General features: G+C 38.4%; 1 protein-coding gene across 1 annotated transcript in view; it reads left to right on the plus strand.

Annotated features, from left to right (window-relative positions):
- TEX11 (testis expressed 11) overlaps positions 1–26,068 on the plus strand; it is a 178,280-nt gene that overhangs the window by 30,545 nt on the left and 121,667 nt on the right. Inside the window, exons 4-6 of the mRNA XM_008567576.1 lie at positions 3,668–3,747; positions 15,935–16,015; positions 16,107–16,226. Of these exons, the coding sequence (XP_008565798.1) occupies positions 3,668–3,747; positions 15,935–16,015; positions 16,107–16,226 (281 nt within the window). The remainder of the gene's footprint in view (positions 1–3,667; positions 3,748–15,934; positions 16,016–16,106; positions 16,227–26,068) is intronic.

A 26,068-nucleotide genomic window follows, 5' to 3' on the forward strand; every position in this document is an offset into this window, starting at 1 on the left:
ATCGCAACCCTCGGTGTTGCCCCCGCGCCTCGCTCAGCCAGTGAGCGGGAACCGGTCTGCATGTGGGATCCGAACCCTCGGCGGGAGCGCCACCGCGCTTCCCAAGCGGCGCACTATAGCAGTGCGCCACCGGGCGGCCCCGAAAATGCATTCTTAACTCCTACCATTCTGCATATCAAGGAACATTGCTTTAGCTGTTTTTCACTGCTTGTCAAGTATCAGGGATATGGTAGATGAAGTGGGTGTTGCAGTCCTAGGACCTATCTCAATGTAAGACGGTAGTTTAAAAAGCTCATGGAAAACGGAATTAAAAGGTAATACAAATCTTTCCATGGCCTTTTTGAAGTACCCTCATATTGTCTTTTTTTTTTTTCCCTTTTTGTCTTTTTTCGTGGCCGGCAACGGATCGCAACCCTCAGTGTCGTGCCCGTACCGGACCGGGACCGGCAACGGGATCGCAACCCTTGGCGTTTCCCCCGCACCTCGCTCAGCCAGTGAGCGGCCAGTCTATATGTGGGATCCGAACCCTCGGCGGGAGCACCACCGCGCTTCCCAAGCGGCGCACTATAGCAGTGCGCCACCGGGCCGGCCCGACCCTCATATTGTCTTACTTCATGTAGCAGTTCTTAATCAGATATTTGGTTCTAGTTATGTGTATAGTACTTTTTTGATACAGTGGAGAATAAGATGTAATGCAAGAAGCCCCTAGTTTTAAAGAGTTTTTTTTCCAAAAATATGTTAAATAGAATATATTTTGTCTCCGTAACAACAAATTCAATGTGCCTGAATTATGCTAGTGATGAAAAAAGTCATCAAGATTTGTAAGTTTCGAGTTTTTATTATTTGGAAGAATTATGAAACAATGAATAGAAATAGGAAAGCCAGAAGTAGAGGAATGACTTGTAAATTTTAGTTTTAGACCTGTTGCATTTGAGGTGATAATAAGGTTGGAGATGTGAAACTAGAGCTTATGAGAAATGTCAGGACTGGGCCCGTAGATTTGGCAATTCACATGGAGGTGATAGTTAAGCCACAAGAGTAGTTGAGTTCTCTGAGGGAGAAAATAAAGAGCAGTGGTTCTTAAATACTGTTATAAACCAGAATCATCTGTGAAGCCTGTTAAAAATACAGTGCCCAGGCCCTACTATTGGCGGTTTGGATTCATTTAGGTTCAGTATGAAACCTGAGCATGTCTATATTTTGAAAAAATTTCACAGGAATTCTCATGCACACCAAATTTTAAGAACTGGTGGTATTAGGAGAACAGAGTAGTGAGATTTTAACCTTGAATCTTCCAGTTAATGACTGGGAAGAAAAAGAACAAGGATAGAAGACCAAAAAAAAAAAACAGTCCAAAGATTCTGGAGGAGACTCATTACGTATTTATTGAGTGTATACTCCTTATAGGGTTGTCATACCATGTTATAGCAGGCAGTACGTGAAAGGGACAAGGTAAGACTCCAGAACAAAGATACCAGGCACACATTATGCTTGAGGATCGGGGAAGGAATGGATTAAAGCTAAATAAACCATAAAAATTAAAAATTAAATGCCAGAGGGTATAACACTTTTTGTCTAAAGTTGATTTAGATATCAGGTTATGGGCACTGGTAGAGCATAGTAAAGCAGATGTTCAAAGAAGTCAATCAGCAAGCACCTAACCAAGGTATTTATAATATAAAGAGGTCAAGAACAGGCTGGTAAGAAGACAACAACAATGAAAATACTTTTATGCTGAAGTTGCATTCTGTTTCAGCCTCAGCTGCCTTTAGCTTGAAGGCATATTGGTGATAACTATGAACAGCTGGATCATGAATGTGGGGATGGGAGCAGACAAAGTTCTGAGACTAAGACATTTCCCACACACAGGCACTGCTCAGTGCTGAATCAGTATAGCTTATGCCAAGGGAGTAGTATTTTTCAAAAAGATTATGATCATTGTGAAATGTTGCTGTGTAGTCAGTAATCTTTGGGAGTGCAGTTTTAGCTGAGATAAGGAGCAAAACAGATTGCAGGGGCTTAAGGAGATGAATGAGTAGCAAGAAAATAGAGATAGTAGATATACTATTCAATTCAAGAAGTTTGGCAATGAAAGGAAGAGGAGAAATGGGATGCAAACTTGAAGCACAGTGGAGTTCGTTGATTTTTTTTCAAGGGATGGGAAATGGTTATGTTTGAAGGTAGAGGGGAAGGAGTAAATTGAGAGGGAGGTACTGAAGATACCTTAAGAGGGGAAATAATTGAAAGATCAGGGTCCTTAAGAATATTGAAGAATTAGTAAACTTTAGAAAAAAGAAAGGAAATATTTTCAAAAATGGAAATTTAAGTCAGTTTAAATATATGGTTAGAAATTATTTTACCAAAAGTTTTTCTTCAGAATGAATTAACTTCGTGAAGAGATGAATGGATTTTACATTTCGTGATGGGTGATAAAAATCTGACCACTTCAATTACCCTGTAATTTCAGCTGGGCAAATATTCTCTTATTCAATGGAATATTAATTAGAAGTGGTATTAACATAGGTAGAATGGCTGCTGAGATCTAATATAAAAGGTAACTAGTTCAGTTATATATGAAGTCATTTTAAAAAACTTGGATATGTTTTATGATGGAAGAAACCACAGAAATAAGGAGGTTACAATTATTCAAACATTCCTATTTTCAGGGAAAATGAACTGTATAGTAAAGATGTTTGTATTTTGTTTTTGTTCTTTTGTTTGACCTTGGTGTTATCAGCACCATGCTCTAATTGAGTGAGCTGACTAGCCAGCCCAAGGTGTCTGTATTTTCTGAATTATACTTCAAGAACTTTTATGTCATCTACAGAAAAGAGTATATTTAGAAAGTTTCACATTTTAAGAAAAAAATCTAAAACTGACCTATGTTCAGAGATTTTGTCAGGTGCTGAATAGCTTTAGGTTCCAATTCTACTTAGAATTATTCTTCTGCCAGCATGGTATATATGACAACATCATGTGGAATCAAGCATTGTTTTAGTCCGTTTTGTGTTGCTATGACAGAAACACCTGGGACTGGGTAATTTATAAAGGAAAGAGGTTTATTTGGCTTACGATTCTGGGACAGTTGCATCTGGTGTGGGCCTCAGGCTGCTTCTACTCATGGCAGAAAGTGGCAGGCAGCCGGTGGGTACAAGCAGATCACATGGTGAGAAGAAGCAAGAGAGAGAGAGAAGGTGCCAGGGTCTTTTTAAGCAACAAGCTCTCGCAGGAACTAATAGAGCAAGAACTCATTCATTAATCCCCCCTCCCCCAGGGAGAGATTAATCCATTCATGAGGGTTCCGCCCCCATGACTCAATCAGTTTCCAGCACTGCCACATTGGAGATCAAATTTCCACATGAATTTTGAAGGGGACAACACATCCAAACTCCATTAAGCATCTTCAGTGAGTCTTTGGGATTTAAGACCTGTGGAAATTGAAATTTGAGAATTAAATATCTCTCTGACTGGAACATTAAACAAATGATTCATTTGATAAGTTTCAGGTCATTTACTTTTGAAAATTGTTTTTTTTTAAAAAGGCCTTAAAATTCTTTCTTTCAACAACAACAAAACTGGCTTCACTTAAATCATCTTTTCTCTTTATAGGTGTGTATAAAAAGAATGAACGTTTTGTGTTTATTAGTGTCTAACTTCTGTTTTGCAGTATGTCATGTTGCTTGCAAGTTGGTGTGTATGTGTGAAGGCTCAGTTGCTTCAGAAGAAGCTATTCAAAGACAGATTTTGGTAAGTCCTAATTAATTGAGAAGAAAGTGCAGATGCAATGATATAGTTGTTACTCCTATGAAAATGGTTGAAGTTAGTGTAAGACTGGAAAAGGATTGAATTCTTTTGTGCTATCCATGTTTCTTTTATAATTGGTTTATTTACTACAGTTAAAAGTCTCAGCAGTACTATAGTTGTTGTTACAGTGGTTCAGTGAAATAAATATTGAACTTTCAATTCTGTATTTATGAATTAATTTTTTGCTACCCATAACTTGATAGAGTAACAGTTTCTCCACCTGAGGGAATGGTATTATTTAGTCTTAAAAGAGATTTTCTACTGAATATTTTGAAGCATTAAGTAAATAAGGAAAAGAATACAGGGTTTGAAATCTGAAGACTTAGGTTTGACTTACCTAGGCCTATGACTTACTAGCTATGTGATTTTAGAAGATTACCTAGTTTTCTCATTTTTAAAATGGCAATAATAATATCTCCCTTAGAGTGTTATAGGGTTAAAATTAGAGTTTTTGTGAAAAGTGCTTAATAAACTATAAAATGTATGAGTTAAATATACAGTAGTAGTATTTGTCCATGTAAATACTATGACAACAACCTGACAAATCCCATATCATACATTATATGATAAAACTGAGTTGAATGCAGGGTTCACCTTGTGTATTTCCCTTCTTTCAAAGACTGTAGCCACTCCAATGCCTTCAAACAGTTATATTTGTTCAGCTTTTATAGTTGTCTTCAGTGGGAGGGTCAGTTTGAATTAAGCTATTCTATCTTGGCTGGAACTAGAAGTCCTCTTTTTTTTTTTAAGTTTATTTATTAATATTATTATTTTTTTACATTCTAAGATGTTGCAGAGTAATTAGGGGGAAGGGAGAGAGGGGAAGGGGGAAGGAAATAGGGTGGGAGAAGGAGAAAGAAGGGGGGCGTGGTTGAGGCTTGTGGCATCCCACTCATTCCTGCAGGGGAGCCCAGGGGACTTCCTGCGGTGGCTCAGTTGTTGCTGGGCTCAATGCAGATGTCAGGGGGGTGTGGCTGAAGCCCTCAGCCCCCCACCATCCCTGCTCGGGAGACGAGGGGGCTTCCAGTGGTGGCTTGGTTGTCACCGAGCTGGTTGCAGATGTCAGGGGGTGTGGCTGAAGCCCTTGGCCCCCCACTGCCCCAGTTCAGGAGCCTGGGGTGCTTCCTGTGGCAGCTTGGTGGCCATCACTGGGCTGGTTGTGGGTGTTAGGGGTCATGGCTCAGACCACCAAACTTCCCCCTTCCTGGCTTGGGAGCCCAGGGGGCTTCCAGTCCTTCTAGGTTTTATAGGTGTTCTTTGGTGATGTGAGACCTTTACTAATTAATATCAAACTTTGTCTCTGATCTGTGTGTATTTTGATTTTTCTTTCAGTTTTGTGTTGGATTATTCGCTGTTCCCACTAATAAAATTCTGCACTGGAACTAATTTGTTGTCCTTTGCTTACTTCTAAAGTGGGGGAACTTCCTGTGGGGACCAGCACTCGAGCCCTGTAGTTGAGCTAAATTGCTGCTTTGCTGCTATTCCCTGGGGAAAGCTTTTTGTGCAGCTCAGGTTTTAATTGTTGTCCTTGTGTGTACTTCCAGGTCTTGTGAATTCTGGTACTCCTGGGTTGTGTGGAAACTCTGGTCTGGGCCTGAGACTTTTCAGCAAACTGTACTCCCTGCAGATCTGTATTCTTAAACAGTCTCCACTGAGTGGTACTGCACTGACTGGGGGGCAGATCAGCTGTGCATGCTGTGCCCCAGTGTTCCCCTGGTGGTCCCATCTCCCCCACTGCCTGTACTCCAAACACTTCCTCTGGGATGGGCCATGTGCCAGTCCCTTACAATGACTCATTGGCCTCTGAATGTCTCCTTTATTCAGCTGTTGTGGCTCCTCACTTCTGTGTGGGTCAACGGGAATGCTGTTAGTGGTCTTGCTGGCCTGAGGGCCACCAAGGCCTTCTTCCCTGCTGCCTCCAAGGAACTTCATACAAAGAGCATAGCTGTGGCTTTTGCTGGCTCCTGTTCCATGCACTCACCAGCTCCAGCCTTGAAGTGGCCAGGATTCAAAATGGTGGGAGTGGTCCTTTCTTTCTCTCATCATGGTTTCTCCTGCCTTCATGGACTCCATAGGTCTCTCCTCCTCTTCCCCTGAGCTCTAGCGACCCCAGCTTGGCTGTCATTGCTTTTTAATAGTTGGAAGTTTTTTGATTCGTGGGAGAAAGTGACATTCTTTTTTAAATTAAAAAAATTTTTTATTGAAACATAATTGTTAGTATATATCTGTGGGGTAAAGCATTGAATATCAATACCTATGTGCAGTATGTGATGCTCAAATCAGTATCGTTCATATATTCAGCATTACACAATGTAATCAATTTTTGTGGCCCTTTACCAATTTCTCACTAAATCCTACCCTCTTTCCTACCTCTGGTGGCCTCAGTTCTGTTCTCTACTTTCAAAAGTTCAACAAATTATTGTGATTATTGTATTTTACTTTTTTCTTTTATTCTTTTTTTGTTTATATTTTTAGCTTCCATTTATGAGTGAGGATATATGTTATTTTTCTTTATGTGCCTAGGTTATTGGACTTAACAGACTTTTGTCTAAAGTTCATCCATGTTGCTGCAGATGGCAGAATTTCATTCTTTTTTATGGCAGAGTAGTATTCCACTATGTATATATACCACATTTTCCTTATCTAGTCATCCATCCATGGATGTTTAGGTTGGTTCCATCTCTTGGTTATTGTAAATAGAGTTGTGATAAACATGGGAGTACAGGTATCCCTTCAACATGATGATTTTCATTCCCTGGGGTGTATATACAGCAGTGGGATTCTGGATCATATGGCAGTTCTATCTGCAGTTGTTTGTAGAATTTCCATACTGTTTTCCATCATGACTACACTAATTTACAGTCCTACCAATAGTGTAGGAGGATTCCCCTTTCTCCACATCCTTGCCAGCGTTTGTTATTCCCCGTCTTTTTGATCATGGCAAGCCTAATTTGTGTGAGAAGATATCTCAGTGTGGTTTTGATTTGCATTTCCCCAATGCTTAGTGATATCGAGCATTTTTTTCATGTGTCTGTTGGCCATTTGTGTATCTTCCTTTGAGAAATGCCTATTCAGTTTCTTTGCCCTTTTTATAATTCGGTTAATTGCTATTTTACTGTTAAGTTGCTTGAGTTCCTTGTATATTCTGGATATTAATCCCTTGTGGGATGCATAGTTTGCAAATATTTCCTCCCATTCTGTAGGTTGTCTTTTTGCTCTGTTAATTGTTTATTTTGCTGTGTTTGAGGTTTTTAGTTTGACATAATCCTACTTGTTTATTTTTTTCTTTTGTTGCCTGTGTTTTTGAGGTGTTATTCATAAAGTCTTTGTTCATTTCTACTTCCTGAAGCGTCTGCCCTATGTTTTCCTTTAGGATTTTTATAATTTCAGGTCTTATATTTAAGTCTTTAATCCATTTTGGTTGATTTTTGTATATGGTGAGAGGTATGGGTCTACTTTCATTCTTCTACATATAGACATCTAGTTTTCCCAGCACTATTTATTGAAGAGGTAGTCTTTCCCCCAATGTATGTTCTTGTTGTGTTTGTCAAAGACCACTTGGTATATGTGGGTTGATTTCGGTGTGTTACTCTGTTCCACTGGTCTGAGTGTTTTTATGCCAGTACCATGCTGTTTTGGTTACTATAGCTTTGTAGTATAACTTGAAGTCAGGTAGTTATGCCTCTGGCTTTTTTTTTTTTTTTTTTTTTTTTTCTTGTTCAGGATTGCTTTGGCTGTTTGGGGTATTTGTTGTTCCATAGGAATGTTACGATTGTTTTTCCTATTTCTGTAAAGAATGTCACTGGTATTTTGATGGAGATTACATTGAATGTGTATATCACTTTGGGTAGTGTGGACATTTTTACAATGTTAATCTTTCCAATGCAGGAGTGTGGAGTGTCTTATCTTTTTGTATCCTCTTTAATTTCATTCAGCAGTTATTTGCAGTTCTCATGGTAGAGATCTTTCATCTCTTTGGTCAAATTGATTCCTAGGTATTTTATTTTTTTGGTAACTATTGTAAATGGGCTTGATTTCTTTTTCTACTAATTTGTTGTTGGAGCATAAAAATGCTACTGATTTTTGTGTGTTGATTTTATATCCTGCATTGTTACTGAAATCGTTTATCAAGTCTAAGAGTTTTTTTGTAGCATCTTTAGGTTTTTCTGTATATAGGATCATGTCATCTGGAAACAAGGACAGTTTGATTTTGTCTTTTCCAATCTGGATGCCCTTTATTTCTTTGTCTTTCCTGATTGCTCTGGCTGATGTTTCCAGTACTATGTCAAAGAGAAGTGGTGAGAGTGGGCATTCTTGCCTTGTTCCTGTTCTTATCATACATTCAGAATGATATTGGCAGTGGGTTTGTCATATATGGCTTTTATTTTGTTGAGATTCTTTCTATACCTAACTTGCTGAGAGTCTTTATCATGAAGGGATGTTGAATTTTGTCAAATGGTTCTTCTGTGTCTATTGAGATGATCATATGGTTTTTGTTCTTGTTTTTGTTGGTGTGTGGTGTATCACATTTACTGATTTGCATATGTTGAGCTATCCTTGCATCCCTGGGATGAACCACACTTTATCAGGGTGTATATATTTTTTGATGTGTTGCTGTTTTCTGTTGGCTAATATTTTGTTGAGGATTTTTGCATCTGCGTTCATCAGAGATATTGGCCTATAGTTCTCTTTTTTTTGTTGTTTCTTTGTCTGGTTTTGGTATCAGTGTGATGCTGGCCTCACAGAATGAGTTTGAGAGAATGGGCTGTGTTTCAATTTTTTGGAGTAGTTTGAAGAGAATTTAAAAGTTTGGTAGAATTCAGCAGTAAAGCCATCTAATCCTGGGCTTTTCTTTGTTGGGAGACTGCTGATTACTGCTTCAGTCTCACTGCTTGTTACTGGTCTGTTCAGCTTTTCTATTTCTTCTTGGTTCAGTCTTGGTAGTTTGTATGTGTCCAGAAATTTTCCTGTTTCCTTCATATTTTCAAATTTGTTGGCATATAGTTGTTGTATTTCTGTGGTATCAGTTGTAATGTCTCCTTTTTCGTTTCTGATTTTTGTTAATTAGTTCTCTGTTCTTTTTTAAGTTAGCCTAATGAATGGTTTGTCTATTTGTTTATCTTCTCAAAAAACCAACTTTTGTTTCATTGATCTTATGTATCATTTTTGGGGTCTCAATCTTCTTTAGTTTTGCTCCGCTCTTAATTATTTTTTTCCATTTCCTAATTTTAGGGTTGGACTGTTCTTGCTTTCTAGTTCTTTGAGGTATAGCATTAGGTTTTTTATTTGAAATCTTTTTGTTGTTTTGATGTAAGTGTTTATTGCAATAAAATTCCTTCTTAGTACTGCTTTTGTACTATCCCACATGTTTTGGTGTGATGTGCTTTTATTTTCATTAGTTATGAGAAAATTTTTGATTTCCTGTTTTATTTTTTCTTGGACCCATAGGTCGTTGAGGAGCATATTGTTTAATTTTGACGTATGCGTATAGTTTCCAGAGTTTTGCTTGTTATTGATTTCTAGTTTTAATCCATTGTGGTCTAAAAAGATACTTGAAATGATTTCTGTGTTTTTAAATTTGTTGAGCCTTGATTTGTGAACTAACATGTGGTCTATCTTGGAGAATGTTCCATGTGCTGATGAGAAGAATGTGTATTCTGTAGTTGTAGGATGAAATGTTCTGTAGATATCTGCCAGATTCAATTGGTCTAAAGTGTAATTTAAATCCTTTGTTTCTCTGTTGATTCATTGAATGCTGAGAGAGTGGTGTTCAGGTCCCCAAATATGATCTTGTTGGGGTTTATCTCTCTGTTTAGGTCTAATAGTCTTTCTTTATATATTTGGGTGCTCGGTGTTGGGTGCATATATATTTATGATTGTTATGTTTTCTTGACGGATAGATCCCTTTGTCATTATGTAATGGCCTTCCTTGTCTCCTTTTAGAGTTTTTGGTTTAAAGTCTATTTTATCCAATGTAAGAATAGGTACTTCTGCTCATTTTTAATTTCCATTTCCGTGGTATATCTTTTTCCATCCCTTCACTATTACTCTGTGTCTTTACACATGAGGTAAGTTGCATATCAACAGCATACAGTTGGGTCTAGCTTTTATTTTTTTTTTCCTTTTTGTCTTTTTTCATGACCGGCAACGGATCGCAACCCTCAGTGTCGCGCCCGTACCGGACCGGGACCGGCAACGGGATCGCAACCCTCGTGTCGCCCCCGTACCGGACCGGGACCGGCAACGGGATCGCAGCCCTCGGTGTTGCTCCCGCGCCTCGCTCAGCCAGTGAGTGGGAACCAGTCTGTATGTGGGATCCGAACCCTCGGCGGGAGCGCCACCGCGCTTCCCAAGCGGTGCACTATAGCAGTGCGCCACCAGGCCGGCCCAGGGTCTAGCTTTTTAATCAAACAGTCAGTCTGTGTCTTTTGAGTGGGGAATTTAATCCACTTACATTTATGGTTGTTATTAGAAGGTATTGTCTTACTCCTGGCATTTTTTTTTTTTTTGGATGTTTTAAATATCTTGTTTCCTTCTTCCTCTTTTATTGCTTGTCTTTGATTGTTGTTTTTTGAGGTGGTAAGATATAGTTTCTTTCTCTTTCTTTTTTGCATATTTGTTCTACCAGTGTGTTTTGTTCTTTCTTGTGTATTCATGGTAGTGATTATTTTTCAGATTCCAGATGAAGGTCTCCCTTGAGGATTTCTCATAGTGCTCTTTGTGTGATGGTGAAGTCCTACAGATTTTGTTTGTCTGGGAAATATACTATTTCTCCTTCATTTGTGAAGGATAGCCTTGGTAGTTATAGTATTCTTGGCTGGCAGTTTTTTTTCTTCTTCTATTTGAAATATATCATCCCATTTTTTTCTGGCCTGTAGTGTTTCTGTTGAGAAGTCTCCTGTTAAGTGTGATGGGGACTCCCTTACAGGTGACTTGACACTTTTCTCTTGCTGTTTTTAAGATTCTCTCTTTGTCTTTAAATTTTATAATGTGTCTCAGTTAGGACCTTTTTGGGTTGATTCTGTTTGGGGATTTTTGAGCTTCTTGGATCTGAAGGTTCATATGCCTCCCTTTACCTGGGAAGTTTTCTGCTATTATTTCATTGAATAGATTTTCAGTGCTTTTTTCTTTCTCCTCCCATTCTGGAACACCCATGACTTGGATGTTTGTGTGCACTTAATGTTGCCTGCTAGCTGTTATTGATTTTCTCAAATTGTCTTGATTCTTTTTTCTTTTTTTTTTTTTGTCCACCTGGGTTGTTTCAAAAATACCATCATCAAGATCAGAAGTTCTTTCTTCTGCTTGTTCTAGCCTGCTTTTTAAGCTCTTGGTTGTGTTTTTTATTTCATTGAGTGAATCCTTCAGTTATAGTTGTTCTGCTACACTTTTTTAAGGTATTAATCTCTTTGTAAATTTCCTCCTTCAAATCCTGCATAGTTTTTCTCATATTGTGTTGTTTGAGTCTTCTCTTATCTCATTAAGTTTCCTTAAGATTGTTGCTCAGAATTTCTTTTTAGTTGTTTCAAATTTCAAGAGTTTCTTGCTCTGTGGGGTCTGGTACTTGGGAATTATTATATTCCTTTGGTGGTGTCATGTTTTCTTGTTTTTTTATATTTCTAGTATCTCTACATTGATGTCTGGCCTTCTGGTAGAACAGTTGCTTCTTCTATTACTTTGGAGTGGGCTTTGAGGAGAGAGACTTCCTTCTGTAGACATGTTTTATATTGACTGTTGAGTAGGTTGTTTTCACATTGCTTCTGGGTTGATATAGTAGTGTAGTCTCTGTGTGGGCACTTTGGCCATATTTAGTGTTGGAGTTGTGTGTGAGTCCCTCCATGGCCTAGGCACTGGGGCACTTAGTGATTCCTTGCTGAGGTTAGTGACACTGTTGGTTTGTTGAGGACGTGGGTGAGCTCTTGAGTTCTTGGGAGAAGTGATTGGGTGCCCTGTCATTCTTTAGCTGGGGAGGGTGACCGTGGGTGGGTTTGCTGACAACCTGGCTACTGTCCTGTTACCCTGATGGGTGCAGTGAGGTATATTGAAGCTCCCCAGTTTGAATGGGTGGATTTCTGTTTACTACAGGCAGAGGCTCCTCCTGGGTTCTTGGTTCCCCTGGTTGGGGGATGGGTTGGTGGTGGTTGGAAATTTTCTTTCTTTTTTTTTTCCTTTTTGTCTTTTTTCATGACCGGCAATGGATCGCAACCCTCAGTGTCGCGCCCGTACCGGACCGGGACCGGCAATGGGATCGCAACCATCGGTGTTGCGCCCACACCTCGCTCAGCCAGTGAGCGGCCGGTCTGTATGTGGGATCCGAACCCTCGACGGGAGCGCCGCTGCGCTCCCAAGCGGCGCACTGCAGCAGTGCGCCACCGGGCTGGCCCCGGAAATTTTCTTTCTTACTCTATTTGGCTATCCTGGGTTTCTGCACTCTCCAAGGGTTCCATGTGTGTCTGTCCTCAGATCAAGGCCGTCACATGGGCTGCACATGTATCTTCCACCCCCAGATGTGCTACTGCATTTGGCAGTGTAATTCCCACTGTGGGCTGAGCCCCTGGGTCACTGGTATGTATTTGCTCACCTCTTTCCCCAGGCCCTGCTGGTGACTCTCCTTGTGTCAATGCAGTTGAGTGGTTGGTGGTCTGCCTGCATGGTGGTAGTGTTTGGTGCTGTGGTGGTGAGCCACCCTCATGGTGGTAGTGGCTGTTGTGGTTCACCCATGCAGCAGAGGTGTCTGCAGCAGTAGTGGGATCTGCCTGTGGCTCTTGAAGTCCCTGGGTGTGCTCCTGCTGTCTGTTGGGGCAGGGGCTGCCTGTGGCTCATGAATTCCCCAGGTGCGTTTTTGCCTTCTTGGTTTGCATATTCTAAATCCTGCGTTTTTCTTTGTTTATTAACTGCAGTATAGAGAAACTTTCCTTCATCAAGTATTTGGTTATCCTGTAGTATAGTTTGTACAAGAAAGACTGACTAAATGCTTGATTTTTGCCCTTTAATTAGCAATTTTCAGAATGATGAGTTGGTTCCCTAACACCCTTAAACAGTGACCAATGGGTTTTTTTAAAAAAAGTATTATGACAAACTGACAGATTTTAACATATTTAGTCAATTTTAATCTATCGTTGTTATTCTTATTGATCTTTGGCCTACTGTTAGGAGTGTCTTTATGTGGTTCTGTTTTTTTTAATTTTTGCATCAAATAGTTTTATTTGATTTCTGATATGACAAGATGGGCAGGCTCCTCTTGTATATTTTCTGTCCTAGATCTGGAGTCAGCTTGGTATTCTTCCAAGGACCCCTGTTTCCTTTTAATAGAGAATGTTATTTAGAAATCATGATCTAAACATTACAAGTGCTCATAGTTACTGCATTGGTCATTATTTCTAGACCTTTTTAGTGGATGGAGCTATAAAATACATTTTTTTTAAAAAAGAAAATACATAGTGAGTTTATGCTTATATTTACAATTGATATTTATGATTATAGTGTTTTACTTAGCTTTTTTGATTTTATAGTTGTATCTTTTTTCTCTGGAGCCAGCAATCTTTGTCTGCTCCACCCTGTTCCATCCTTTTCTTTGTAGATAATCATGTTATTTTATTGTTTATCCTTTTGATTTTTAAATATAAGTAAATAGGTACATACTTATATCCCCCACACCACTGTTTCTTAGATAAATGGTAGCATTCCATATATACTCGTCTCCACTTGATTTTTCTCTCATTTAACATTATATCCTAGGGATCACTCCATAGCAGTATATAGAGATATTCCTCATTTTTTATACCTACAAAGTATTCAGTTGGTGCATGTACTTTATTATATTCAACCAGCCCCCCTTGATGGACATTTGGGTGCTGCAGTGAATTGCCTTGTGCATATGTCTTTGCCAATTTTAAGGCTATTACTCTTAACCATTTCTATTTTCACTCTCATGGTTAACTTCAAGTATCTTAATCATATGCTTGTGTCACTGTATTAGTTTGCTAGGGCTGCCGTAAGAAAATATCACAGACTGGGTGGCTTAAACAACAGAAATTTATTTTCTCACAGTTCTAGAGGCTAGAAGTTCAAGATCAAGGTGCTGGCAAGTTTTTTTTTTTTTTTTTCCTGAGTACTCTCCTTGGCTTGCAGATGTCCTTATTGCTTTGTCCTCACATGATCTTTCCTCTGCATGCTCATTCCTAGTGTCCCTTTGTGTGCCCAAATGTTCTCTTGTTATAGGACACCAGTCAGATTGGATTAGGGCCCACCCTAATGGCCTCATTTTAACTTAATCATCTCTTAAAGGCCCTATCTCCAAATACAGTCACATTCTGAGGTACTAGAGGTTAAGGCTTCAACAAAAAATTGGGGGGGAATGTAATTCTGCCCATAACAATAATTAATTCTTGATTTATCAGCTTTATATATGATCTATTTGTTTGCCGTTTTGATGAGGATTTATCTCGTATCATCTTACATTACCTCCTCCTATACACCCTCTCAATTTTTGTTAGTTATACTATTTTTAATTTCTCTTATGGCAACCTTTTAAAACTTTAAATAATATATTTAAAATTTTATTTCTTTTTCTATCAGTTTTGGAGATTGTATCTTTTTTTTTTTTTTGTCTTTTTGTCCTTTTTCATGACCAGCAACGGATCGCAACCCTCAGTGTTGCGCCCGTACCGGACCGGGACCAGCTACGGGATCGCAACCCTCGGTGTTGCCCCTGCTCCTCGCTCAGCCAGTGAGCAGCCGGTCTGTATGTGGGATCCGAACCCTCGGCGGGAGCGCCGCCGCGCTTCCCAAGTGGCGCACTGTAGCAGTGCGCCACCGGGCCGGCCCTGGAGATTATATCTTTACTTTCCACTTTGTGAGGATACCTTCCAGTTTCTGTCACCTTTAACATTTGCATTTTGGGCTTTGTTGATCCCAAAGCATGAAAACATGTTATTGATTGTGACTATTATTTAACTCTGTGGATAATAATTTTATTTCTCTTTATGTTTCAATCTGCTAACTCTCTTAAATTCTATTTCCTCAGGTATTTTTCTGTTTGGAGATTGTGATGTCCTTTCATGGTATTGGTTTCCCTCAATTGTTTGGTAATTCTTGTTCATATTTGATTTGAAATTCCTTGATAGTCTTCTGTGAATATTGTGTCACACTATTTACTATAGCCTGAATCCAGTGACTGAAGGAGAGGTAGGATTGGGTATTTTGCATTGACCTGTGTTGTCAGCCACCTGAAACTCTATTTCTCTCCAGCCCAAGCGACTGTATTCACTGTTCCTTACTTGGGGTGGGGGAAGATACCTTTTGGGGGCAGGCCAACTGCCTGATGCTCTTACTGTTCACACTCAGGGCTGTTTCCACATTTTGCATTTTTTGCATGTTGGTATGTGTGTTTCTGCCTCATCCCATTTGCTTTGTTTTTCAGAGGATCCTCATAATCTTAGGTCCATTGAAAATACCCACTATTTTCAAGGACTATTGTTGAATAAGAAAAAAAATATGTATTTTCTCTTATTTCTCTGTATGTTATAATTTCTAGGGATTTTTGTTGGAAGGGGTGGCTGTTGTGTATGCTCAGTTCTCCATTTTGATTCAATCCTTGTTTGCCTCCATAGTATTTGTGTATATTATGTATCAACTACTTATTTAGATATCTATCAGTTATAATACTGTGAGCTTCTTCAGGGTACCTGGCATGTAAAAGATACTTAAGAAACATTTGTTGGATTAATCAAAATTTTATTAGAGATGGAATAAAAACTAGAACCCAGGTGTGTTGACATACAGTCTAATGCTTATCATATAACTTTCTTCAAGTATGAGAAGCATTAAGTTTTCAGAAATTTCTCTTCCTATCTAAAATGTCCCAGTGTTTTCTTTTAGTATTTCCTCAGAAGATGTGTTTCCAAGTCTATTAATTTTTTATTTTTATTGCTTTTCTTAAGACCATTTCTCTTAAGTTACAGAGTTGAAAGCAGAACACAGAAGTCTAATAAATGCTGGCTGTTGCTTTTTGTTTTATGTGGGTTATGTGATTGAATATGGATAGCGGATTAAATATTTTCTTCAATATCCCCCAACCATTTTGAGGGAGGTGTGAATTTTTAAAAATCATTTTCTAACTTCTCTCTTCTAGATGAATGTGAAAACAGGAAAAGGGTGGGTGGATGTTGGAAATACTCTGCTTGCTGATGAATTTTTTCAAGCTGCCATGGTGGTAAGTTACCATTGATTTTTAACTGTGGCAGTTATTAGTAACATCCGTGGTCATTCTCATGATTACATTGTGTTGTGGTTTTATTTTCCAGAGTCTGGAGGAATTATATGTCAGATTAATGCAGAGGAGCTCCACTGAGGCCCACTTGACCATGCAGAAGATTGCTGTAGAGAAGGACCTCTTCAAAGTGCTTTCTTACCAAGCAGAGTCTGTAGGTATCACAGGCACCAGGGTCTTACAGTGGGACATTTTGTATATGTAAATACAAAAGTGATGAAATGTAACCTAGTAGAAGAAAGTCAGGTGTCACTGGCCTTTTATAGGGTATTGATTTGACCTTTTTTTATTTCTGTCTTATATCTGAAGGTGACTGCTAATGGTGAATGCAATCTGTGGAGGATGGGTGAGGGTGAAAAGACTGATACATAGCTAAACGTCATTTTGAACCAATGCAGATAACTTCTCTTGCTTATTTATGACAGTAGCTTCTACTTGAAACACTTGTCTCTGTTTGTGACTCCCCTCTTACCTTCACAGTATGCCTAAAGTATTTGTCTGAAAAGAGCCTTCTCGTTTACAATTGTTCTGAGTGGTCTGTTGGTGTTTTCTAAAAGTCTGCTTCTATCATACAGTGTTCAGAGTTGTACTTTACCTCTGTTTGCCTTGTGGGTTTCCTTTTGTCATCATGCAGTTAGGTATACATTTTCACTTGGCAAAATGTAAGCTAAATGTAAGCTGTGATGAGTTTGTTTTCTGTAATCACATAATTCACAATGAAAGAGGCTATAAAAATCATCTAGTATAATTTCTTTATTTTTATTTTTTAATATCATTATTAAGATATAATTACTATATCATAAAATTCACCTACTTACAATGTACAATTCAGTGATTTTAGTATATTCACAGAATTGTGTAATGGTCACCACAATCTAACTTTAGAACATTGTTGTCATCCCTAAGAGAAAGCCTCTACCTGTTAGCAGTCATTCCCCATTCCTCCTGACGCTAGCCTTAGCAACCACCAAACTACTTTTTTTCTCTATAGATTTGCCTATTCTGGGCATTTCGTGTAAATAGAATCATATAGTAACTGATCTTTTGTGATTAGCTTCTTACACTTAGCATACTTGCATGTTGTAGCACTGTTATAGCATTTTGTTCCACTGAATGGATGGGCCATGTTTTGTTTGTCCATTTACCCATTGATGGACATTTGAGTTGTTTCCAATTTTTGGCTATCATGAATAATTTTACCGTGAACATTCACGTACAGATTTTTGTGTCTACATATATTTTTATTTCTCTTTGGTATATATCTAGGGATGGAATTGCTGGGTAGCATGGTAACTCTAACTCTGTGTTTAACCTTTTGAGAAACTGCCAGAATGTTTTCCATAGTAGCATCATTTTATATTCCTAACAGTAGTGTTTGAGGGCTCCAATTTCTCCACATTTATGAGTTTTATAGTCTTAGCACTTAGGTCTATGAGGTAGGGCTGTAATGTTTTGCATGTGGCTATCTAGTTGTCTCAGTACCGTTTGTCAAGAAGAGTATTCTTTCCCCATTGAATGGTCTTGGCACCTTTGTCAAAAATCAATTGATCATAAATGTGAGTGTTTATTTCGGGACTCTTCTTCATTTGATCTATACATTTATCCTTACGCTACTACCACACTGTCTTGATTATTGTAGCTATGTAGCAAGTTTTGAAATGGAGAAGTGTGAGTCCTCCAATTTTGTTCTTATTCAAGATTGTTTTGACTATTCTGGGTCTCTTGCATTTCCATATGAATCTTAGGATCAACTTGTTAATTTGTGCAAAGAAACCAGCTGGAATTTTGATAGGGATAGCATTGACTCTGTAGATCAATTTGGGAAATATTGCTATCTTAATAGTATTAAGTATTCTGACCCATGAACATGGGATGTCTTCCCATTTATTTAGGTTTTGTTTAATTTCTCCTTATTTTTTAAATGATGAAACTGAGGTTTAGAGAGAGGCCGTGATTTAGTTGAAGACCTAAGACCAGAACCAAGATTTTATGATATTCAGTCTAATGCTCCCTATACTGCAAGTTAGATTGATTGTATAAATGATTTCCCTTTTGATAATTTTGTCTTGATTTTTAATGTTAATATCCTTTGTGGGATACTTTAACTACTGAAAAACTGGTATGAAGTCCAGTAGGTTTTGGTTTTATATCTTAACTCTTTTACCTACTTGCTCTGTGACCTTATGCTGTCACTTAACCTTTCTGAGCCTATAAAAGCCAATATTTCTGTTAAGAAATCAACTGTCTATATATAAGATTGTGACAGAGGTACATTTGGCATGACAGTAGTTCAAGTGAAAAATACCTGTGTTTTAATTGTCCACAAACTCAAGATTAAATCAGTGATGTGATGTAGCTGCAAAAACAGCTAGCACAATCTTAGGCTATGTTAATAGATATATAGTGTTCAGATCGAGGTAGGCATTCTGTACTAGTTAATTCACATTTTGAGTATTGTGATCAGTTCTAGGCATCACACTTTAAAATCAATGGCATAGGGTGGAAAATATATCATGTAAAAAATATTTGGAGAATATAGTGAGGTCTTCCTGGAAAAAAAGAAGACAGTAGGGATGATAGCTTTTTTTTGCAAATTTTAAGGACTGTCTTATTAAAGAGAAATTAAACTCCACAGGATAGAATGAAGACCAATGGGTAGAAAGTATAGGAAAACAGATTTTGGCTTAAAGTAAAGAGTAACCTTTTATCGGTGATAGTAATTGCTGTGGGTTAAATGTCTCCCAAAAGTTCATGTATCGAGGGCTGGCCTATGGCTCACTTGGGAGAGTGTGGTGCTGATAACACTAAGGCCATGGGTTTGGATCCCTATATAGGAATGGCCGGTTAGCTCACTTGGGAGAGCGTGGTGCTGACAACACCAAGTCAAGTGTTAAGATCCACTTACTGGTCATCTTTTTAAGAAAAAAAAGTTCATGTATTGGAGACTTGACCCCCATTGTAAGTGTTAAGAGAGTGGGAAATCCAATTATGGTATTTGAAAGGTGTGGCCTTTATGAGGTAATTAGTTTGTGAGGACTGTATCCTCGTGATTGGATCGATCCATTCATGGAGTAATGGGCCATGGTTCTCATGGCTTTAAAAGGAGACCAAGTGACAAAGTTAGCTCTCTTGCTCATGGCAATTCTCACCATGCATCTCCATTGGACTCTACAGAGAGTTCCCACCCAGAAGAAAGCCCTCACCAGATGTGCCCCCTGGACCATGGACCTCCTAGCCTCCAAAACTGTAAGAAATAAATTTCATTTCTTCACAAATTACTCAGTTTCAGGTGTTCTATTATAAGCAACAGAAACAGACTAATACAGTAATCCTGTAATGGAACAGCTTTGTTGCAAGATTATAAGTTTGTTGTCACTGGCTGACTTTAAGCAAAGGTGTGAACATCCTATGAATTACATATTATAGAAGGGATTTCTTCATTTGGTAGGAAATTAGATTGCTATGACCCTTAAGTTTCTTCTTAACGCTAAGATTCTATGATTCTAGAAAGTCCTGTAGCATTTTTTTTTCGTGTTGTGTATGTTGCTATCTAAATGTTAACTTTTTTAGCTGGCTGAAAGTTTTAGTAGTTATGGTCTGTAATGAGAACTATATAATTCTTGGGCTAGCTGGTTAGCTCAGTTGGTTAGTGTTGTGTTGTTACACCAGGTTAAAGGGTTCAGATCCCCATACTGACCAGCTGCGAAAACAAACAAACAAAACTCTATAATTCTTAACTTTAATCGGTTATGGCATCTTCAAAAGTTGGAGTGAAGGCTAATTCTTTTTGCTGTAAGTTTATTTTCCATATCTAAGACATTCTCACAATTAGGGTCTATGGGTTTTTTTTTTTTTTTTTTTTTTGATGTCTCCTTGGCAGAAGACATCTTTTAAAACCACTGTTAACAGTGTTGTGCTTGCTAATGGGTTTTCTCTGTCCCAATAGTGCTCCTGAGATATTTCTGAGAGATCTGTATAGGCCTTATCTTCTTCTAGGCACTTACCATTGAACAATTGCTTTATTTATTAAATCATTTAGCAGAGAATGAGTATCTTCTACAAACAAAGTACTATGCTAGGCTTTGTGGGGGAATGCAAATAATCACATATCCTCACTATAACTATATATATAACTATAACCTCAAAGAGGTTATAGTTTAGGTGAGATAAAGGATGCATATACAAGATAGAATTACGTACCAAAAGAGTTGTATAGGTAAATGATCTACATGCAGTGTTCAGTGCTATGTATGAATGGAGGTGTAAGGTATGGTCACTTTCCTAAAGAAAATTATAATATAGTTTGGGAGCTAGACCATAAATACATTTTTTAAAAAATGGAAAAAGGAAAATGTCGGGCCTCCCTGAGCCAGAGGCCGACAAAACCGAGCGGGAAGAGACCCCGGTCCAGCCGGGGGTCCCTTGTGGGGCTGAGCGGGATGATGAGTGTCGCTGGCACGGCCCTCCCCCCCCAGGACCTTCCTCCCCGGGGGCCGAGAAAGAACACCGCCGAGCCAGGAGAGTGGTCAAAGCCGGAACTCCGTTTATTAGAAAGGTGTTGGAGTTTATATAGAGGAAGAAAGCGGAAACAGAGAGGAGAGGCGGGAGGAGATGGTTATCCAATCAGGGGAAGCCACAAGTTATGAAGAGGGGTGATGACAGGGCGGGCAAAAACTGCTTAGTCACTGGGCCCCGGAAAAGAAGGACTTCTAGCTACGTGCATTAAAGCGCTCATGAAACGGCGGCGGAGGCCTTACGCCAGCAAGATGGCCACCGCTTGATCTATTTTAGGGAACAGGAACCATACTTAGGCAGGCGCCTTATGATTTGATTGCGCCGCAACATGGCCCAACAGGAAAATATTAAGTGCCAAATGAGTGGCATAGATCAGGTGGGATACAGACTTTGTCTAAGGTGATTACATGACCTTCATAACAATGGTTAAAAGTGTACTTTTCTTCAATCCCTATATCTGCCCACAAGGTGATGGATACTCTTCTGTTTACTCTTGTGCCGTAGATTATCCATCCGTAATATTTTAGCATTGTAGATCTCTTTCTGCTGTCTGCATCATCTGCAGATGCAAGGGCCATCTGTTATGCTTTTGCTCCTTCCCCCATTTAGGGTAAGACCATTTGTAGAAGCTGTCAAGGGTCACACTGAAGTAGAAACATAAAGACTTACCCGTAAAGACTGTGTTGGCAGCTATCCTGGAGGTGCAAGTGAAGTAGAAAGCCAGCTTTCTTTATTATACCAAGGGCCCTGGTCCACTATCTTTCCTACTAGTTAAAAAGGTAGTAATGTAAAAAATTAATCTTTGCATTGTCAGCTTCTAGCATGGTGCTAAGCACATGATACATATTACGTAAATGTGTGTGGTACAAACTAATCTGCTTTTCTCCTATTATCTCTCTCTGACTTCTTTGCCCCCATTCCCCCTACAAAAGAGTGATAAGTAGTATGTAAGATGTAAAAGACTGAGAAATACTGTTATAGGTAAGTGCTTCAAGAATATAGAAAAGAGGGGAGGATTATTGTAGACTGAGTTGGTAGGGGAAGTACACACAAAGGATTTAGGGCATGATCTGAACTTTGAAGGAAGAATTAGATTTAGAAAAGTGGGGAAGAGAGCACAGGATGTTCCGTGAAGAGCAAGGCTTGAGCATGAGCAAAGTCATATAAGCAGAAATGTGCACGTCATATTTTGCAAAGGCATATTTTTCAAGGGCATAGTAAGTGCTAAGTTTGGAGAAATTAAGTTGGGCCAGGTTGAGAAAGCCCAAATATACCTCTTTGATAAATACTTTTGATATTTTTCTAAAGGCGGTGGGGTAGTTGGAGGTGTTTGGGAAGAGATAAGGTGGCACCAAGTGAAGAGTAACCTGGTTATCAGGTTTAGAATGCATTGAAAATTGAACAGAATAGAGGCATAGTGAAGCATGAATTGATGAGAGCCTGATGAGAATTGATGAGAGCTACTATAGTAGTAGCAATGAAAATGAGAAAGAAGGAGTAGATATGGGAGATGTTATAAAGGAAGCAAGCATTTATGCTCAATGAGAAGGACTTGAACCACTCAATCCTTGGAGGCAGGAAAGTGAGGATAATAAGAAAGCCTGTTTTTATTTATTCCACAGACATTTAGACGTTGTTGGCAGGTGGGGGCTGGGGGTGTAGTCAAAAGTAGAGCAAACAAAAAGGACTAGAACAGTGGGTCATGTATGAGAAGAGAAGAAAACTTCAAGGAAAAAGGGATGATCAGCAGTGGCCAGTGCTTCAGAGAAATAAAGGAAAATGAGGTTGGAGTAAAGGCTATTTGGGCCTGGCGTTTAGGAAGATCAGAGTGACTTTAGAAAGCAGTTTCAGTAGTAAGTTGAAAATGGAAGACAGAATGTAGGGGTTTGAGGACTGAGTGGGTGGTGATGCAATGGAAGAAGTTAGGATAGGGGTGTTCTGAGAGGACAAAACTACTTTCATAATAATTCCAAAGCATTATTTGCCTTTTTTGCTACGTTAGCATTTGCACTGGTGATGCAAAAGCAATGATGGGTAAAACTTGCTGGCACTTGGACATGAATCAAGACGGTGGCACACATTTCACTAATAGTCATTATATGCTTCACCACTATGCATTTGCTTTAAAAAAGAATGCTAGTTTTACTTAAAAGTGCCCTTGTTGAGGCAGTAAAAATGATTAATTTTATTAAATTTTGACTTTTGAATACATATCATTTTAATACTCTGTGATGAAAGGGAAAGTACAAATAGAGCACTTCTGCTGCATATCGAAGGTTGTCTTGAGGAAAGGCCTTTAAGTGATTGTTTAACTTGTGAGTTAAATTAGCTACTTTTGTTTTTATTTTATGTTTTACCATATTTATTTTATTTTATTTTATGTTTTACCATATTTGCTTGAAAGGATGACTGACACATAAACTTTGTTCATTCAGACTTGGGTATTTAGCAGACATTTTCATAAAAATGAACGAAGTGAGCATGTAACTTCAAAGAAAACAACTGCTAGTATTTTTTGCCAGTAATAGTTTGAGCTTTTATGTAAAAATTAGAATTTTGGAAAACTTGTACCTCCATCATGAGTTTATAGCTTCCAAATACTTAGACTTCTCTGATGAAATCGGTGGTGATATTAACAAATGTGATTTTTAAGAACTTTTTATTTTGGAGTAATTATAGATTCATGGGAAGTTGCAAAAATAGTAAAGAGAGGTCCAGTGTACCCTTCACCCACTTTTTCCAAATGGTAACATCTTGCATAAATATAGTGTGATATAAAACCAGGAAATAGACATTGGTACAATCCACGACCTTTTTCAGGCTTCACCAGTTTTATGTGAACTCATTTGTGTGCATATGTACGTGTGTATAGTTCTGTACAAATAATATAAAACCAGGAAATAGACATTGGTACAATCCACGACCTTTTTCAGGCTTCACCAGTTTTATGTGAACTCATTTGTGTGCATATGTACGTGTGTATAGTTCTGTACAAATAATATAAAACCAGGAAATAGACATTGGTACAATCCACGACCTTTTTCAGGCTTCACCAGTTTTATGTGAACTCATTTGTGTGCATATGTACGTGTGTATAGTTCTGTACAAATAATATAAAACCAGGAAATAGACATTGGTACAATCCACGACCTTTTTCAGGCTTCACCAGTTTTATGTGAACTCATTTGTGTGCATATGTACGTGTGTATAGTTCTGTACAACTTTGTCACGTGTAGACTAATGTTCACCACCACCAACAGCACCGCAATCAAGATACAGAACAGTTACATCACCACAGAGGTCCCTTAAGCTGTCCTTTTATAGTCATATTCATTCCTCCCATCCCTAACCCAAGTGACCAATAACCTATTCTCTGTCTCTATAATTTTGTCATTTTGAGAAGTTATATAAATGGAGTCGTATAGTATGTAACCTTTTGATATTGGCTTTTTTCATTCAGCATAATTCCTTTGAGATAGATCCAAGTTGTTTTGTGTATCAATAGTTTGTTCTTTTTTATTGCTAAATAGAATTCTTTGCTATGGATGTACCACAGTTTGTTTAGCTATTCACTATTGAAGGAATTTGGGTTGTTTCCAGTTTTTGGCTATTGTAAATAAAGTTGGTATGAACATTTGTGTACAGGTTTTTGTGTGGACATAAATTTTCATTTCCATGGGACAAATGCCCAGGAGTGCAGTTGCTGACTATAGTTAATAATACTGTGTGGTATACCTAAATTTTGCAAGAGAGTAGATCTTAAATATTCTCACCATACAAAAAAATGGTGACTATGTGAGGTGATACGTTAATTACCTTGATTGTGGTAAGCATTTCACAATGTATTTGCATTTCAGAACATCACATTTTGTACACCTTAAATATATGCAATTTTTATTTGTCAATTATACCTGAATAAAGCTTGAATAAAAAGAATAATAAAGAACAAAGTTGGGGGACTCACTCTTCCTAATTTCAGAACTTATTACAAAGCTACAGTACCAAGTTAGTGTGGTACTGGCATAAGGACAAACACATAGATCAGTGGAATAGAATTCAGAGTCCAGAAATAAACCTCCACATTTATGGGCAAGTAACTGACAGAGCTGAAAAAAACTTAGAGAAAACACAGATGTAAATTTTTGTGACCTTGGATTAGGCAATGAATTCTTAGATATGACACCTCAAGCACAAGCAAAGAAAAAAATTGCTAAATTGGACTTCATCAAAATTAAAAACTTTGGTCATCAAAGGGCACTGTGAAGAAAGTGAAAAGACAACCCATAGAATGGGAAAACATATTTGCAAGGTATATATCTGATAAGTGTCCAGAATCTGGAATATATAAGGAACTCTTCGAACTTAACAATGTGAAGACAAATAACCCAAATTTAAAATGGGCAAAGGACTCAAACAGACATTACTCCAAAGAAGATATACAAATAGCCAATAAGCATATGAAAAGGTGCTCAACATTATTAGCTTTAGTCATGAGGGAAATGCAGATCAAAATCACAATGTGGTACCACTTCACACCCACTTGGATATCTGTAATAACAAAAATGGAAAATAAGAAGTGTTGGTGAGGATATGGAGAAATTGGAACCCTTGTACACTGCTGGTGGGAATGTGAAAGCGTGCAGTTGCTATGGAAAACAATTTGAAAGTTCTTCAAGAAGTTAAACAAATATAAAGTAGATTATTGGTTGCCGGGGGCTAAGAGGAGAAGGTAATAGGTAGTGGTTTCTATTGGATGGATAGTTTTATTTGGGAGTGATGAAAATGTTTTGGAATTGGATAATGGTGATAGTTGTACAACCTTATAAATATACTAAAAACCACTGAATTGTGCACTTTAAAATGGTGCATTTTATGGTATGTGAATTATATTTAATAATAATAATAAAGCCCTGTGAATGGGGCTTTTACAAGGAGCTGTCAGGCTGGTTAAATAGTGACAGTTCTATGGTGCTGGGGCTTTTTTGGCAGCTCCAAACCCATTCTGTCCCATCCAGTGGGCTGCTTGGCTGCAAAGCTAATGTGTTCCTAGTTATGTGGTTTTAAAGGCTATTGCAGAACTGGTGTAGGGGGATAAAACTGGGCAAGTTAAAGTGTGACAAAGCTTACTGTTCTTACTGATATTCTTTCTTGTGGAGCAGGGTGGGATGAAGGTGGTATATATTTTCATGGATTTACACACACTGGAAAAGCCTCTCTGCTCTTGCCGGTGCCCTCCTCTCTCCAGTATTCTTTTACTCAGTTTGTTTTCTTGAGTAAAAACTTCTTGGATGGTTGCAAGCCTTTGTTTAATTTCCAGAGTTCTGAAAAGTTGATTTTGACAATTTTTGCCACTGTTCTCGGTGTTTTAAATGGAGGAGTGGATTTTCAGTGGTCTTTACTCCCCCTTTCCAGAATTGATTCTCCTAAAGTTGATTGTTGTATTTTGATCTTGTATCCTGCATCTTTACTCAACTCACTTAT

This window comes from Galeopterus variegatus, unplaced genomic scaffold (assembly GCF_000696425.1).
Source record: "Galeopterus variegatus unplaced genomic scaffold, G_variegatus-3.0.2 Scaffold331, whole genome shotgun sequence".
NCBI lineage: Eukaryota > Metazoa > Chordata > Mammalia > Dermoptera > Cynocephalidae > Galeopterus > Galeopterus variegatus.